The sequence below is a fragment of the Hesperophylax consimilis genome, chromosome 8 (genome assembly GCF_061612785.1).
Source record: "Hesperophylax consimilis isolate HC1 chromosome 8, BYU_Hcon_1.0, whole genome shotgun sequence".
NCBI classification, from domain to species: Eukaryota; Metazoa; Arthropoda; class Insecta; order Trichoptera; family Limnephilidae; genus Hesperophylax; species Hesperophylax consimilis.
Genome location: NC_142843.1, coordinates 28017708 through 28035995, shown reverse-complemented (window position 1 = coordinate 28035995; position 18288 = coordinate 28017708). Strand labels below are relative to the sequence as shown.

The following is an 18288-nucleotide window of genomic DNA, read 5'->3' as shown; positions in this document are numbered from 1 at the left end:
TATTCAGTTGGGTTTTGATTCCACTCCCGAAGATATCCGGTGATTTGGATGTGAATTTGTGAGGCCAATTTTGAAGAGCAGTATGTTGGAAAGAAGATTTGCTAAAACTCGATGGAGTAATATAGGTTGTGAGTGAATGTGGAATAACCGTCGATTGATAGAAGTCTGGTGGCATTCTTCCCGTAAATGATTTTAAAATCAGATATTTCGTAAATATCAGTTCCACTGTGCTTTCATTGGACACTTAATTTTCTTTGGCAAATAATTTACAAACACAGATTTTATATTGAAAAACTATGTTCAAATGACCGTTTAGTATATCGTTTATCTCTAAATTTGTGACAAGATTAAATTCAAATGCCTTACTTTGATTAGATGGCTAACTTTGACTGATGATCAATTTTGGCTATGGTTCAGTAAAGATAATTTTTTCAAATATGAAATCGTTTTTTTTGTTGGACTTTCTTATTAGCATTGTTTCAATATTTTGGTACCTAACTGCCTGAAGAAAGTTTTAAAAAAGGATTGTCATGCAACAATGTATTACACATCAAAGAGTTTATTTCTTATAGCCTTCTTACCAGTTGTGGCCTTATAATCTTCAGTGGGAAAAGAGGAATACTGCTGCACCCTCTCCACGGCGCTCATGTACATCTCCACGTCTGAGAGGAACTTGACCACCCAATTGAGGTAGATGGGCACAAGGAGGGTGTAATTGATGGCCAGCCCCACGAGGGAGGGCGTGACCGCCCTAGGGTACATCTTGGCCGAAATTAGGGCGGCGTTAATGGCAGCAAAAACTATCACCCCGCCCAAGTAATCCTGGAATTAATGAGCTTGGTTAATGGGCAGAAGTAATTGTTTGGAATCACGATAACTTTATTGATTGTGAACCACGCAGATAAGACAAGTTCACTTCTATCAAAAATTATATTCGACACTTTTTTATATTTTTATTTTTTCGACTTTATGTCCGGGTTAAATCTTCCCCACAGGAAAAACTTAACCCTTCCACACACTTTTCCACAAATTATCATCTAGTCAATGCACATTATACAAGTGCATTATATAAACATACTAAATACAAAAACAACACGTCAAATGACCAGAGGTCAAATGGGAAAATAATTCACCGACTTCTAATTGAACCTATAAATCCTACTGATCCCTCAATATAAACATTTAAAAAAATATTTCGTAATCCTACATGTATTTAAAACGACTAATTTTTGCATTTTTATGTATAAATTCTTTGACAGATCTAATACGCCTAAATTTTGAATTAGAGAGCTTGGTATAATGCCAGTGGCCGAAATAACAAATAATATTTTTATAGTCTGAGAATGCCAAATTCTTTTTCATTTCCTAAATCTGTGTATTTAAACTTTTTTAACTTTTAATTTCAACTTTTTTATTTTATATTGTATAATATTATTTTTGTTTTCGTATGATAACTGCACAATAGCCCCCATATCTACTCAGTGTACAGATTCAGGGAACGAGATACCCACCCGGTTTTAAAGAGGCCCGGTTCAAATTACAAAGGAATAAAAATGATCCAAAGTAGGCATGAAAATAAAGGTATCAAGAAAAATTTAAGAATAAAGTAATGGAATGAATAACAACTAAACCACTCAAATAATTATTTTGTTAAACTTACAAGAGCTATCCCAAGCCACCGGTTGCTTGAGTTGAGGATGATGAATGCATTTGTATTAATATCTATTTTATTCCATAGCATCTGACTGAACCTCTCTTGTTGCCCATAAGCCCTGATGGAAGAAAGTCCTCCCAAAGTTTCTCCAAAATGAGAGAATACCGGAGACTTGGTAATGGCATCTAATCTTTGTAATTCTCTGAAAATTTGAACAGTTTTATATCATGTAAACATTAATACAATTTCATAAAGGCAACAGGTTCTAAATTCTTTTCTAAGGACATGTTCTTACCTTGCTGAACATCGGTAGAATTTTTGTATCACATAATAAAGCAGACATATAGGTAATGCAATTATCAAAAACCATGGCGCTACTACGGCATTCACCAATGTAGCTGATACGCAAAGAAATAAAAATTGCAGCAGTCTTTGAATTGATGTGGCTATTTTCTGAAAAAAAAACAAAGACTTTTTAAAAGATTCGATCACTTTTTATTAATTCAAATCGTTTCATTAAATTATTTCCTACCTTGTCAATGATGCCAATGTCCATGGAAAATCTGTTGATTACTCTCCCTAGAGGAGTTGATTCGAAGAACGATAATGGACACAGGATAATGTTCTCTAATAACTTTGCATGAAGGGTTTTCCTAGCTAAAGCTCCCGCATACTGCCCGATGGCATTGGAAGCGAATGACATTATGATAGATACTATCGATAAAATAGCATAAACCGTGAAATATCTGGTCACCTGTACAAATAAAAAGATCAAGTTAGTTACTATTATAAACATTATTACGCGAGTTCATAATATTATACCGTACGCTTATTGCTGCTATTCCTGTAGTAGATAAATAAGAACAATAGTCCGATAAATTTGAACACACGAAAAATATATGCCAATACACAACCTTATTTGTTGAAAAAAAAATAGAAGCCCCCAACTAATCGCCAATTTAAATCACTATTTTGTGGGTAAATATTCTGGATATTGATATTTTTGCTTGGAAGCTGTCATGTATGGTTGTATGTTGAAGCCGTATCCACTGAAAACATCGCTGTTACCTCTAATTATTTTAGTTTTGTCCTTTTTATGAGAATAGCCAAAATTTCACAAGGAATCTATCAGTAGAATATATTTTTCATATTTCATGTGGCATCATACAAAATCTCAGATACTATAGGACCTTTAACAACCAATTTGACAAACATTGATTCGAATATAAAAAAAATATAAAAACTCGAAGCTTTAGCTTTGTAACATTCACCCATTCGTGACTTCAACTGTCTTGACAAATAATCCACATACGAGGTGAAGATGTTATAATGCTTTATTTATATTATACATGTTTCCCGGCTTTCTGTGTATTAGGGTATCTCTCCCGCTCGCCATATGACATAAAGCTTTTTTGAGATCAAAAATAAATCCTTACATCATTACTAATTTTCCCTTGCTCTGTAAGTTCAGAGTCCTTGCCGGTCCACTCACTGAGCCACACGTCTGTGTAGACCCTGAGACACTGCCAGGCTACGGAGGAAACTAGGTATAGCGTTCCAGCGATGATCCCGCAGGACTTGAAGTATTCCAGGTAAACCCTTTTGGGTATCGTTCCATATTCCCTCTGTTCGTCAGTCATGAGGCCATCGTTGGTCGAATTATCCGTTGCTAAAATAAACATAGCACTCGTCTAAAATGAAATCACTTCAGAAAAAAGGTTAGATAGTATAAACAAATAAAAATATTGACATGCAAATTTTAGAAAACCGTTAAAACCAAAAGACGGAATTTATAAAGTCAGTGACTTACATACATACTCATATAGTAATATATATGAAGTAATACCGTATGATATTTAAAAAGTTGGGTTTTTAAATAACAAGACCTCTAGAACTATAATAATAGCCAGGTAAAATTTTAAACACCCATTTATGGTAAAATTGAGAGGCACAATGACGCCGTTCTATTGTATAAAGAGCAGTAACTATAAATTCAGTAAATTTAAATGATCACCACTTCATGGCAAATAAAAAAAATATACAAAAAAAATCAATTGCAAGCAAACTACAAAGCGAAGAACTGCTTAACTCAAGAGCCTCCGGCTCCGTGAGTAAGGTGTAAAGCTTTCAACTAGCAAGCCGAAGGTCGCGGGTTCAAATCCCGGCGTGCGCAAGTAAATTTTATTCGATAACTTTGTGGTATTTCACAAGTCATTTATTAAAAATAATATATAGTATATTTGCGACACGTTCCAGAGTGGAAGATACTCTTAGTATCGCCCTGGTGTAAGACCGCCATGCAGAATTGAAACATTGCTTGAAATGGCTTTGGCCGTGTTTGGTGACCAGATCTTAATAGCCAGGTTCCCCAATCTTCCTCTTCCTCATTTCCTTCCCCCCACTACCTTCAGCCTCACAACATATCCCAATTGATGATACCATAGTCTCACTGGTCACAGACGGTTGGGAGCAGTCGGGACTCTTGTGCGGTATTTACATTTAAAAAAGTATATTAAAAAGTGCAGCAAAAACTCTAGAACGGGAAGCTTCATTAAACTTGCACAGTTTTTTACTACAACACAACTATCAGCGCTTTGAAATACGCGGTTAACTTTAACAAAATATGGAAAAATGTCTTTGTTTTTCCAATTTCCAGTTATTCAATATGAAAAAAAAAAATTTTGAAAGACGTAATTTTAAAATCGGGGGAAGCAGGGTAGTAAAAAGTAACACTTATATTATATAATTGACGAATTGTATCGAAAACTATTTCAAGCCATTTCTTTTATGGAAATTACTGTCATCCAGAATCCTTGCAAAATAATAAAGAACAGGGTTATTAGTGTCATCACTATACTTATCGGTTAGGTACTTCAATAAACGTGAATGACATGTTGTTTATTTTGATTCCAATGTCCTGTCCTTTGCCTTTAATGCGGCCAATGTTAATATAATATTTACAACAATAAATCAAAATGACCTACAAAAGTCTTCATCGTCCATAAAGTCATCGCTGGCGGCCGAGTTGGTGGAGATAATTCTCCGGATGGGAGTGTGTTCGGGGTCGGGCGACGGCACCGCGCATCTGCAATCATGCACATGTGTCATATTGCAATAATTGCTTTTAATTGATACGGGAATCAAAACTGCATCCAGTTGCATGCGGTCCTACCGCTGAGAACTCCGTTGTAACTTGTAACCTCTCTTTATGATAATTGCGTTATGGCAAAGAGGTGAGGGTGCAAAGGATACCTACGTGAGCCTAAAATCAGCTAGGGTTTAATAACCTCGGTTTTATGTGCGGTTAAGTGTAAGAGATTACAAGAGAGGATATTAACAGGAATAATCGATTTAATAATAATGAAAATATATCCGAAAAGTTACTTACAACAACTTATTATATTTACATCACATTTATAAAATAGATGGTGCAAATAATTTTGCTCTTCGCCATTGTGTTATTTGGTGTTTTTATATTCTGAATAAATGCGACCGTAATTAAATAGAAACAAAATAGACCGATTGTCTTATCAAAGATATTGGAGAAGTATTTTACGAGTAAGTTTCTTGAATAGGAATAAAAAAGACTCACTTTCTTTTAGTTGAAGATCTTGAAAGGAAACGTTTAATAATACTTCTTTGTCTTGTTATTTGGGATCCATCTGTGGGAGTTTCGATTAGTTTTTGTGTTGCCATCGGGAATAAGTTCCTTAATAAATATCTTTGTTGGATTATATCTCCCTGTTGCCTTGTGCAGCTGAAATAGACACTATTTAAAACATGTTTGACATTTTTAAAAGCAGAAAATCTATATGCACAATATTTGAACCAACTCAAAGAATTGCACGTCATAAAATTTTCCCAACATTTATTGGTGTAGATACTCGAAACTCTGGCAAAGCCAGTGAGAAACTATTATAGATAATTTGAAAAAAAAATAATCTCAAAATCATCTGTTTATTATGAAAATAATCAATAATCATTAATCACTTACACATACAGTGGGAGCAAATTGATTACATAATAATATTATGTTCAAAGAATTAAAATTCAGTGATTCAAATCAAATCAAAGACACGAGTAGGCCACTTCAAATAAATTAATAACACAAGAAGATTGTTCAAGTTCAAAATCAAAACATGTTTGTACCTATTTATGGAATCTACTTCACCCGCTGAATTAAATTGAATCGTTGGAGACGAAAACTGTCTTAGCAAGGGAGCAGGTTTCACTTTGTGCTTGGTTACTTGTAAAGAAGATGACCTCTCAGCGGTCTTGTGCTTCCTAGATCCAACTCTACAAGAATTATGACCTCTTCGGACTCTTGTTGAAGACCTCTTCGGAGCTGAACTCCTCAACATCTCATCGTCACATTCGTCAGTCGGTAAAAGCAAGTCGTGTGTGAAATACTTCGACCCTTGGAATGCGGTGAATCTCTTTTTCAGCGGAATGAACGATGGCTGTGGAAAAAGTAAATAAATAGAATCAGATAAACAATAGATCATTTATATTATGTCAACGTGATAATGAAGAAATTCTTGTTCAAGCATTTCGGTTCATTTAATGTGCTAAAGTCCTTAACACTTATACATATATATATAAGTGTTAAGGACTTTATATATATATATATATAAGCGTATCTATATATATATATATATATATATATAGATACGCTTCACTATAATCTCTCTAGTAGAGAGGTATTCGCATGAGTTGTAGTCGATACTAGATATATAATAGGAGTGGCGCATACAACAGAACTGAATAGAAGTGATTTAACCCTTGATTTACCCGGTGACTTCATGCATACAAAATTTACCTGGTGGAGTCCCCAGGACTCCCGGAAATAAAATCGTTAATTTAACATGAAATAAAACACTTTTTTAAATGAAATGCTAGTTAAATTTGTTTATTATACATTTGGTTTTACAATGGCATCGATTTTTACTTATAATTGTAGAATCACGGCATTTTATTAAGGAACTTCTAGAATATGGGACTTTTTGTAGCAAAATTACGAGACCTAACTTCTAGTCTCAACATTTCAAAAACAAAACAATTTTTCAAACTAATTTTTAAAGAAATATAACGAAAACATAATCAATTCTTATAAAAAGTTTAAAAAAACATAGTTCGAACAAAAAAAACGTGCAAGACCTTCCAGTCAAGGTTTGGTGACACAGTCATTGCTTATTTTTTTTGTACAGCCAAGGCACACAGGCTTAGTACACCTATGACAAATATATACAGTTTTCCTTTTCTTCTCTCATTCTCGGGAAAGAATAATTTTTTTTTTAAATACTCATTAAAAAATACCGTAAATAGGCTAAAACTGTAACGTTAATACCCCGGTGGAGTCTCACGGACTCCACTAGCGCGATTACTCACCTATCGGAGCCACGCACATCGACGCCCGCTCCAGTCCGCTCTCCCTCGCGTGTGACGCGTCACTGCGTGAAGATAGGTACTGGAACGCACAATTTGTTATTCCAAAAACGAACGGTTTTATGAGCGCTGAAAGTTTTCAATGGAGTCCCAGGGACTTACCGGGTAAATCAAGGGTTAAAGAAGCGAATGCCAGTACTGTTCATGTATATGCCGTACTTCTTCAGCATGCGGAAGTATTGTTTGGTGAATTAGTGGTTGCGTGCTACCAATCCCTTCCTACCTATAGAAAAGGGCATCCATACTTGACACGCTCAACTAGGTAGTTCATCGCAAGTATAGATTTTGAGGATTTAAAAAAAATCATTAATATAATATATAGTTTGATCATTGGTTAGTCCTCCTGGCGAAGTGAAAAGTTAAGGGTGTCAAACGAAGCACGTCAGTTTTTCCAGAATGGAAGATACTCTCAGTAATATGCTTACATGCTTCCTTCTGCCCCACAAAATTCCCCAAATGGTAATTTCATACTTATCGTGTTGTTGTGGATGGCAGTTTGTTTCACTAGTACGTGCATGTTTGTAATTGTGTGGTGTGGGCAACCAGATATGACGTAAAAAATGACCTTTAAAACTCACCACAAATCCACTATCTCCCTCGTCCTGCGTCTCGTTGTTCTCTCGGAGCTGCCGGCTCACCTTACTGGCCCAGCGCAAGAGCTGCCAGCGGCCGCGCGCCGTGCGGTCCCCGGGCCCGAGCCCGTCCGGCGCGCCCGACCTGCTGAACAGCCTGCGCCACTCACGTGCCAACACCGGCTGCGAGGTCTCCACCTCGGACAGCGTGCCCACTGAGTGGATGCAGCCGTTATCTACGTGAATTATCTGGAAGAAAAAAGAAACTAAACTTTTATTATACTTTTTTTTGTCGGTGAGAGTTGTAACCTATCTATCTGATTCTGATGCTTATGAGAAAGTGGGAGAGCTACATTGGAGCTATCATCAAAATGCCTTTAACTGCATGCCTACCATATTTAAGAAACCGACGGAGAATACATTTACACATATAAAAGCAAATATTATGAATAATCGGAGAAAGCAATCAGTTTGGCTTGACATTGTAATTAAATGGTAAAATACAAATAATAAAGTTAACATTTAATTCCTCAGGTCTCGGGCGTATTCCGCCAGGAGGTCGAAATATTCGCAATAAAATTATAAAAGGTGTTAAAAATCAAATTTTATTATTAGAAATAAACATAAAATTATTGAAATATTAAATTTTTGAATGCAAACATTAAAAAAAGGCTCGCATTTTTTGTAACTAAAATTACTGAAAACGAAAAATTATATAAAAATACAAATATTTTATTAAATAAATATAAAACAAACGTTGTTGTTACCTCACTTTTTTGTCGTTTCATACAAAAATAATTCATAAAAAATTCAGTCTCATAAGTTATTTTCATATTGCGATCGGAACCTTCGGTTTCATAAAGGCGCACATTTTAATTTTTCTGTGGTTGATTTCTAAATTTTAATATAAAGCGTGGTGTTTTTTTTCTATTTCTAACACCGTTGAAATCATATTTCTTACCATAACAGAAAGGGAGACAATGATTTCTGTGAGACCATATGAGTTGTTCCCAAAAGCGAACAAATAGCCTGAAGGGTTAATTTATTATGTTTGACCCATTGATGTATTTGGTCAATGGTTTCATAATTATTTTGGTATATTCATTTTTTTTCATTCCAAAATCGTAGAACTTATAATAAAAATAAAATATCATACACATATCTACCTCGATAGGGGGAGGTTTCACAAAACAAAATACTGTAATTATTACAGAGTAATTCATTCACACGCCTACTAACACTTCACACGTGCAATAAGTACACAATTTATTTCAGTTAGCATTGTTATAATATACAGAGTGTATCGGCACTAACCCGACAAACTTTAACCAGCTATTCCTTAGCACATTTGGAGTAAAAAATGTTATGGGCACTTTGCTGTCCGGTAGCATTTTTTTTTATTAAAAATAAAAAATTTCCACACTCCATCACTGTCATTGGCATTGCTTTTCGTGTTCAACAGCTGTTATTAGCAAGTATGTCGAAAAGCGTCTTCGCTCTTTCGTACACACTAAATAATAATAGTTAAAAATGAGACTAATGGTGCCGTGCCATTTCTTTGTGATTGTAAAAGGGCGGCAATGTAGGTACATACGTACATTATTCAACGGAATTCGAATAAAATATTGCCAGATGGGTTTTCAAACTTTGACAAAGGGTAAAACAGTGGTGACATGTGGTGAAAATATGAATAATATTTTTTTTTATAAAAAAAACCTTACCGAACAGCAAAGTGGCCTTAACATTTTTTACTCCATATATGCTCAGGAATCGCTTGTTAAAATTTGTCGGGTACGTGCCAATACACCCTGTATAGGTACCAGTAGCTTTTGGATTAAAATCACTTAAAGTATAAAGTAACTCACTTGATCAGCCTGCGCCAGCAACTGAAGCTTATGCGTCACCATGACTACCGTCCTGTTGTCTCTTTCACAGGCCCTTCTTATCCCTTTCTCAAACACCTTCTGCGCAACAGTGTGATCTAGAGCCGCAAAGGGGTCATCGAGTACGAGTACTCCAGCATGCGAGTATAACGCACGGGCGAGTGCGACCCTTTGCCGCTGGCCGCCCGAAAGCACGCTGGCCGGGGCCTGATCGCGCGCTGTGTGCACTCCCAGGTCTGCGTGCAAAGCGCATGCTGTGAGCACGCGTCTGTAGCGGCGGGCGCGCATAGCCCGACCGAACAGGATGTTCTCGCGGATTGTTGTGTTTGTGATCCATGGTGATTGCGAAACGTAGGCTAATGATTCGTTGCTGCAAAAAATATAAATTTAATATTACTGTAGAAATGAGAGCTTCATTATTTTTCACAAACATATAACGTCCTCCGTGGCGATGGCGGAGCGAAAGATTCGTTGGCTCTGGTACCTGTTTGGAGATCCATTTTCGAAATCAGGGGACATAAAACGTTAATATTGTAAATAATGCATGTATATTATTCATACCTCGTTCTGGAATTAGGACACTTAAAACACTTAGGACGGGTTGTTTCGGAGAATTGGAACAATTCATCAAATTTCAACGTTCATTTACGGGTTCCGTGAAAGTCCTATTCAAATTCTGTTATTATATCATTATAGGCTAGTTGCTTGACAGAACTGAAATAAAAACAGAACTTAAAAATATCTTTCACAGAACTTGAAAATCAACTTTGAAATTTGAAGAATTGTTCAAGTTCTCCGAAACAACCCGTCCTTAGTATAGCTCTGGTAAAAGACCACCATTCCGAATTGAAACGACGCTCGAAATGAGGTGATTTTAAAGACCCGATCTAGGTATCTAGGTATTTCCCAACCTTTCCCCTCTTTATCTGCCAATATTTCATTCATCCTTATGCACGGTGTTCAAAAAACTCGTAGGATAAGCAGGGAAATGATGAATAGCCAAAAATTTTTTTTGAGTTGAGCAATTTTGAGTAAATCGAGTCCGAAGTTGGAATTTTGTAGGCAAAATTTGAGAAAAATTGCTCGCTAGGGGATTAATAGCAGCTGTTCAAATCAATTAATAAAAAATTACAAAAGTTTTTAACACATTTAGTTGAAAAATGTAAAAAAAGTAATATAAAAATTGAAATGCTCAAATCGGATAAAACGATTTTATGGGATTCTCCGTGTAGTACGAGTTTCCGGACGTCGTGTATGACACTGTTAAAACATCCCTATAATAAGGAAACAATGAATTCACATTGTTTATTGAAAGGCAAAACTAAAAAAATCAGTTTTTTAAATTACCTGGTTCGTGTCATATTTCCTTTTAAAAGATTCATTTCTCCGATTAATGCCGACAAAAATGAAGATTTTCCGCTTCCAGTTTTTCCCACCACCATTGTCATTTTTCCTAAAAAAGCACGCACACATGATGAACATAAATTTGAAATCAATGAACAAATTTTTTTAATATTCAACCACTATAATATAATTTACTACGCATGAACAATGTTTACCTTTTGGTATTTTCAAGCATTCTGTGATAGTAATCCTGGATAATGCATCACCTCCTACCCCCCAGACAAACACCGAATTACTGAACACAAAAACATTATCCACTCTATTCGTTTGGTACTCTTCCACCGAGCCAGCCGAGCTATCTTTGTCCGAGATATTTTCCCTAAATACGTCTTCATTTTCAATTTCTTCGGTTTCTTCTATGTTGTCTAAGGGGTAGGGGTTGTCGATATTTTCCGGCTGGAATCCCCTGTCAGGATGATTGCAAGTAGTGTGGGAGCTTACGGACGTCCTACTGAAACTGTTTATTTCATCACGGGTGTGGTTTATCTCCGGTAGTTCCAGGAATTCTGCGAGCCTTCTTGTACTAACCTTTAAATATAAATTGTTTTATTTAACGGAGCACCAATGGTGTTTTGGTGTTAAAATATTTTTTAGTTTAGTTTGTCACCTAACATAATATTCGAGAACCTAAAATTTTGCAGCAATCATAGGTTATGTTAGGTTAGGTTAGGTTTTGACACCACAAATACATTTTAATCATCAAAAATAAGGCATAAACTTATATGTATTCGATTCTAAAAAAATTGTGGTAATCTTGATATTAGCTTGAATCTATTATTAAGATGTTGCCATTAGAAATCATATTCTGAACAAAATAACAGCACTTGTATTATTTATTATTCATTAGCACCTTATCGGATTTTTACAAAGGAAATTGACAATTTATGTATGCAAGTGCAAAAAAATAATTTCAAATACTAATACTATCATTAACATCAAATCCAAAGATTGGCGGGTACTAAAAAATGACTGATCATTATTTTTATTGAGTTGAATTGTGACAAGAAATAATAGTAACCTAATAAATTCGTAAATTTTTTGATCGCATTCTGAATAAAGTTAATATTTCTCAGGGCCTATTCATTATTTCAGTGATCAACATAAATAATATTTATAAAATTATTTTTCCATAATCGCGTTATCTACTTGTAGTAATTTATATTGTCGGTATCAACTTATAAATGAATTGACTAATTACTTTGGTTCCAACTAGAAATATCCTGATTATTGTTTATTGACCAGTTGTAATAAAAACAGTTAGCCTAACCATTGCACCGCTTCAAATGAATGTTCTCTGATTGCAAAAATATAATATCAGTTAAGAAAGTAAATGAAAACAACATGTCAATCTTGAAAATGTACATATCTTGTGATATTATTGTGTAGTTCATGTCTAAATTGACGATTACATGTATTGATATCGTATGTTCGAGATAAGATGTGGCGAACGTGTATAGGTAATTCTGATGAACCGATACTTAATGTATTGCAATTAAAGAATGTTGTAAGGAATTTTAATGATTCATAAAATATCTGAAATTTACAACCACGTATAATAAAATAAGTATTACATAAAAGGGTCGCAAGTGATTTCGGGTCTCATTCGCTGAAAGTAAATATTATTACCTATTTGATTAACTTATATTTTTTGCATAGATAACCACAATAGGTATATAATTCCTACAGTAGGGATGCCCCCGACTGCGTATGCACCTTCTGTATAATTTCATTCAAATTATTCAATATTATTATACTTAAATGGTGACCGGAAAATAGTGGTTCAAGAGGAAAACTAATAAATATTCATCACAATTGCAGTCGATAACTTTTATGTTAGGAGCTTTCGTTTTCGAATAAATCGAGTCCAAATATGGTTAAATTTGAAAAAAAATCGGTCGCTACGGGGTTACTATCAGTTGTTCACTATCTTTTAAAATGCATCGAAAAGTAAACCCGGCTTCAAAGGTTTAAAAAAATTTAGTTACAGAAAATCGAAATACTCAGATAGAAAAAAAAAACAGTTTTTTGGGTTGTCTTTGTGATGTAAATTCTGCAGTTTTTCAATAATTTTGCTAGTAGTTTCCGGACACCGTGTATGTAAAATAATATCAAATCATTTAAAAGAATGAAATCATAAAAAAAAGTTATGTTAACCTACAAATAATAATCATTGGTGTACAGAATAATATATGTTACAATACATATGATGTAATAAATAAATATATATATGTATGTAAAAGCCTTAATAGGCGTGAAATAAATAAATAAATACGCTATACGCATTATGGCTTGGCCTGTTTCAGCATATCACTCGCCAAACACTAGCAATGGGAATGTATGGCGAGCGATATGCTGAAATAGGCCAAGCAACGAGAATATTGCGTGGTCTGTCACAATTGATTTATTTATTTTTAAATTGATATAGGTGCAATAACCATATTGCCTTTGGGTTAATAATACAATTGGGATAATACAATCAAGACATCTTATATACGAGATTTTCTAAAATTGTGTAATCCAGTCGCAATGAGACGATATTTTCATTGCAACATGATAAGAACAATGACAGGTGTCAGAACAGGATGCATTGCAATCTTCGAAATCTAACATTACTAAATGAGTAAGTTTAATAAACAAGTGTGATGAATTTGGAATTGCATACCTACCTATTCATTTTTTTAATGAACAACTTTTACTATATTTTCAAATTTAAATACTTTTCGTGACTTGAAATCACGGCCATTTTTCAATTTTCATCGATTAATCAACTTCTATGTAGTTATTTTGTGGGTCAGTTGCAATAACAGCCGAGTCAATATCATAATCTTATCTAAAAACGTACCATTAAAAACCACAATATTGGTTTATAAAATACGTAATAGTACACAACTTCTAAACATGTACAAATTTCAAGTGCGCCCCACTTATGAATTAAGCAGCCACCTTTGGTGATCCCAAAATACTTTTAAAAACTCTCGACTCTTACGTACTCTTGTGCATAAACCGGCGGTCCGTTTGATACCTCCCGTGTCTTCCTCAAACGGATTGTAATCTTTACCTTTGAATGTTGTCCCTGTTCAACCGGTAATTCAATGGTAGATGCTACGTGGATTTCTAGCGTCATTGATACCCACGGCGCCGGTGCATAGTCGGGACACGCGACCAAGATTTGAACTCGGTTGACATGTGTAACATAAGGATGGAACTATTTTCTGTCCTCTGTGTATCCTCCCTTCTACAACATGGGACTCTTCAGGCCCATGTTCACTATTCCCCCTCCTCTAAAAGACGAATACACATTATTTTCCTCAAGGCATCCTATGTGCTGCCAAACTTTTCAACTGCCAAAAAACAAAATAGCGTTGAACGGCTATTTGATGAATTTCCTCGAAAGAAGAACTGGGCCTAAGTATTAATACGTACCAGAGCTGAGATGACGATGGGCACAGTGACGGGGAAGATGAACAGCGGCACGGTGAGCTGGTTGAAGAGGGCCAACCCTGCGAACACGTTGGCCGGGGTCATCTCACCCTCCTCCAGGATGAAGTACAGGCCGAAGGTCACCAGGGTTATGAGCACCGAAGAGGCGTGGGTCAAAAATGCTATCAACAAAATTAACTCTTTGAGCTCGCTACTTTACACAGATACTCCCAGAAACGCCAAGGTCAAAGACCACCATTCGGAATCGAATTATTTCTTCAAATGACTTTAGCGGTGTTTTTCTTCTACATCTCCCCTTCCACTTAATACTAACTTTAGTCTTTAGCCTCATAATATACCCCAATTGGTGATGACGTAGTCTCTCTGGCTATGAATTTAAAATATAAATTCGGCACATAAATGAAATTTATCTAGAAATAGGTTTGTAACTCTCAATAATTGTCCGTATTATTTGAAAACATCTATCTTTTATATGTGTTAATATAAATAAGCGTCCCAACTGCTTCTTACACGAATAATAATACTTAGCTCTCTCATTCAAAATTTAGGCGTATTAGATCTGTCAAAGAATTTATACATAAAAATGCAAAAATCAAACATTTTAAATACAATGAAAGATATAAATTATGACGAGCCACAAAGTAAATGCTTATTAGAAATATTTTAAATACATTTAGGATTACGAAAGATTAGAAGTTCTACCGAGCCGAACCCTCTGATGAAAATATCTGGAGTCGGTGAATTATTTTCCTATTTGATCTCTGGTGATTTGACGTGTTGTTTTTGTATTATTTTGTATTTATTATGCTTATATAATGCACTTGCATAATGTAGATTGACTAGAGGATCATTTGTGGAAAAGTATGTGGAATGGTTTAGTTTTTCCTATGGGTAAGATTTAACCCGGACATAAAGTCGGAAATTTAAAAAAAAGGATGATTTATATAGCCCCGCTTCTGTAAAAAATCAATGTGCCGTATTTTGTAAAATACAGCACAAGAGTCCCAACCGTCCGGAGCCAATGAGACTATGACATCACCAATTAGGGTAAGTTGTGGAGCAGAAGATAGCGGGGTGATGAAGGATATGGGGGAGAGGAAGGTGGTTGTATACCAAGCTATTCCGATCTTGCCACCAAACAGGGTTAGATTCAATTCTGAATGATAGTCTTACGCCAGGGCGATACCGAGAGTCTTCTATACTTTACTGTTGTATTTATTTATATTATTCATTTTACGCCCGTAGGGCTTTTACATAAGTACAGGAGGTAAAATTTTGACATGATGCATAATTTAGAACAAATAAAAGAAATAATAAAAATAAGATTACAATAAAGAAAAATCCATACATACATGAAATAAAAATATTTGGTTTATATGTTTCATAGTTACTTTAAATTTGATGGCAAGGAAAAATTTCTCCCATTTGCCACTGTCAATTTTGTAAGACTTACGAAGGACTTTATTCAGATAGGGTTTTCAAACATAGTTTAAGCCATTTCAACCAACATTTCGTTTCATATTGGTTCCAGTGGCGGCTCGTGACTTTTGGGTGTACTAGAGTGCTAATATTATAAAAATGCATTTCTGATGTTGTTTTAGCTGAAAAGGATTTTTTATTTTTTTTCGAAAACTCAATTTTTCGTATGAAGTTTTTCAGGAAATTTCAGTTTAGCCGTGAAATTTCTTGAAAAACTTCATACAAAAAATCGATTTTTTGAAAAAAAAAAATCATTTTCAGCTACATCAATATCAATAATGCCATTTTTGTAATATTAGCACTCTCGTAACCCAAAAGTCACGAGCCGCCACTGATTGGTTCTCCTCACAAGGGCGACATGAGAGTTACTTCTACTCTGTACCTACTCTAAGGAAATTACCTGTTTTTATAAACGTATATTATAAGTATTTTATGTGAAGAACGGTAGAATAGTTTTCCTTTGTTTAATTAAATTTTCACTAAGTCTTTTCCATAAATTTCCCTAAATACGTAAAAGGGATGAACAAAGAAAGGAAAAGTTGAGGGATTTCCCCGTCTATCCCTTTATATTTATATTTCAAGTCCTTTCAAGGTTTAGGATGTTTTATTACCCTTCTTAAGTTTTCTTTTACAACATCGCTAAACAATACACGACATTTTTAATAGCAAAATAATCCGAAATTTTAGTCCAATTTTTATTGCCTCGAGATTTCATGATATGACTCCAGTCATATTTTTCATTTTTATATGGTGCTAAAGTGAGATGAGCGGCGAAGGAGAAAATTGCTTTTCGCGTTAGCTCGAGACTCCTGAGATATAGTATTATTATAGTTGTATAGCCAAAAGATATACTGATCGTAAAACATTTTTTACTTTCATAACTTTTACTTTTACTTTTGCAATATTTCAATACCCATTTACATTTATAAAATATTCCTTCCTTGGCGAACTCGGAGAAGTTCATGAATGCTATGTTATATATTTTTTAAGAAATAATTATTAGATTGAAACACCTATATAAAGTGAAAAATCTTTCGAGAAAATAATAGATGCCGCCGTCGGGAATTGAACCCGCAACCTTCTGATCGCCGGTCAGGTGCTCTACTAATTGCACTACGTCGGCTTAGTCAAAACCTGCCAAATTATCAAATATGTCCTGGATATTAACAAATACTGTTTATTATTATTTTCACTAGAAAACAACCATCTTATAAGAAAGGTATTGTATATTATTACTCTAAGGTATTGACAAACCTAAATCTCTTATCTCCGCGACCTTCCTCTAGCTCAGAGGTTCCCAAACTTTTTTGCCCCATAGACCACTTGCAAAATATTTTTTTTCCTGCCCAATATTGAATTTTCCTAAAACTATTAACGTCCCATGTGATAATCATTTATTTTTTTCGTAAAAAGATTCCCTTCCCTTGCCTGCCCTACAACCGGGTGGCGATATAGTTCCTGTCTTTTTTTAAATTGCATTGTCCAGTCAGGGGCGCCCTTGTGAGGTATTACACCAAATGAAAATGGAGCAGGATAAGCAACGGGAATTTCTTTCTGTATCTGGCCCTACAGAACTGCCCCTTAAGTTCTTTGTTAGCGCTTATTCCGATCAGTTCTTCTTGTCATATGATATCCGATTCTTCAACATTCCATTTCCACAGTCAAAATGTCCTCAAACTTAGTTATGAAATCTGTGTGAAGTACATCTAAATTATGAACGTCATTATTACCTTGGACGTTTTTCAAAATTTTATTAGGTGTATTGTGTCATTTACGGAACTCCAAAATATTGAGTTGAGGTAAATGGGGGTCTGCTCGTATGTACCCCCATTTGAATTTCGTGGACCCCCAAATTTTTTTCTCGCTGACATAGACCCCCAGCAAGCCGATATCGACCCCTGGGGGTCCATATAGACCACTTTGGGAACCTCTGCTCTAGCCGGTCGAATTTTCTAAATAACTATCTATGGAGACAACTTAGCCCTCATATACACAATATTGTCCTCCAGACGTTAAAAACTTATGTAGATTGGAAAATAAAATATACCCACCACCGGGATTGAAAATATATACAAATTATAATTGAATCTACTAAATTGACAATATTCATTCTCGAAACTGAGTTTGATATGAGGCGATCAGCGCAAAACCTGAGATAAACGCGTAAGATTAGTTTTTTTACTATTTATTTTTATTTTTTATGTGACATCTCACAAGAGCGCCCCTGACTGTACAATGTAAAGGCAGGGGAGCTACGCCGCCACACGGCGGCGTTGGGCAGCGTTGTGATGCGGGTTAAGATAGGGGCTGTAGGGAGGGATTTATTAATGCAGGTCTTGAAGAGGCCCGGATTATATGAAGGACGAAAAACAAATGCCGGTAACCCGTTCCACATACGAGCCATCTTAGA

General features: G+C 35.2%; 1 protein-coding gene across 1 annotated transcript in view; it reads right to left on the bottom strand.

Moving 5' to 3' along the window:
- Sur (Sulfonylurea receptor) overlaps positions 1-18288 on the bottom strand; it is a 49375-nt gene that overhangs the window by 9941 nt on the left and 21146 nt on the right. The window contains exons 8-20 of the mRNA XM_089634060.1: positions 14382-14560; positions 11114-11486; positions 10902-11007; positions 9537-9924; positions 7678-7920; positions 5804-6114; positions 5247-5411; positions 4639-4739; positions 3091-3323; positions 2187-2408; positions 1950-2107; positions 1661-1856; positions 582-822 (exon numbers count right to left, since the gene is read on the bottom strand). Coding sequence (XP_089490186.1) covers positions 582-822; positions 1661-1856; positions 1950-2107; positions 2187-2408; positions 3091-3323; positions 4639-4739; positions 5247-5411; positions 5804-6114; positions 7678-7920; positions 9537-9924; positions 10902-11007; positions 11114-11486; positions 14382-14560 — 2916 coding nt within the window. The remainder of the gene's footprint in view (positions 1-581; positions 823-1660; positions 1857-1949; positions 2108-2186; positions 2409-3090; positions 3324-4638; positions 4740-5246; positions 5412-5803; positions 6115-7677; positions 7921-9536; positions 9925-10901; positions 11008-11113; positions 11487-14381; positions 14561-18288) is intronic.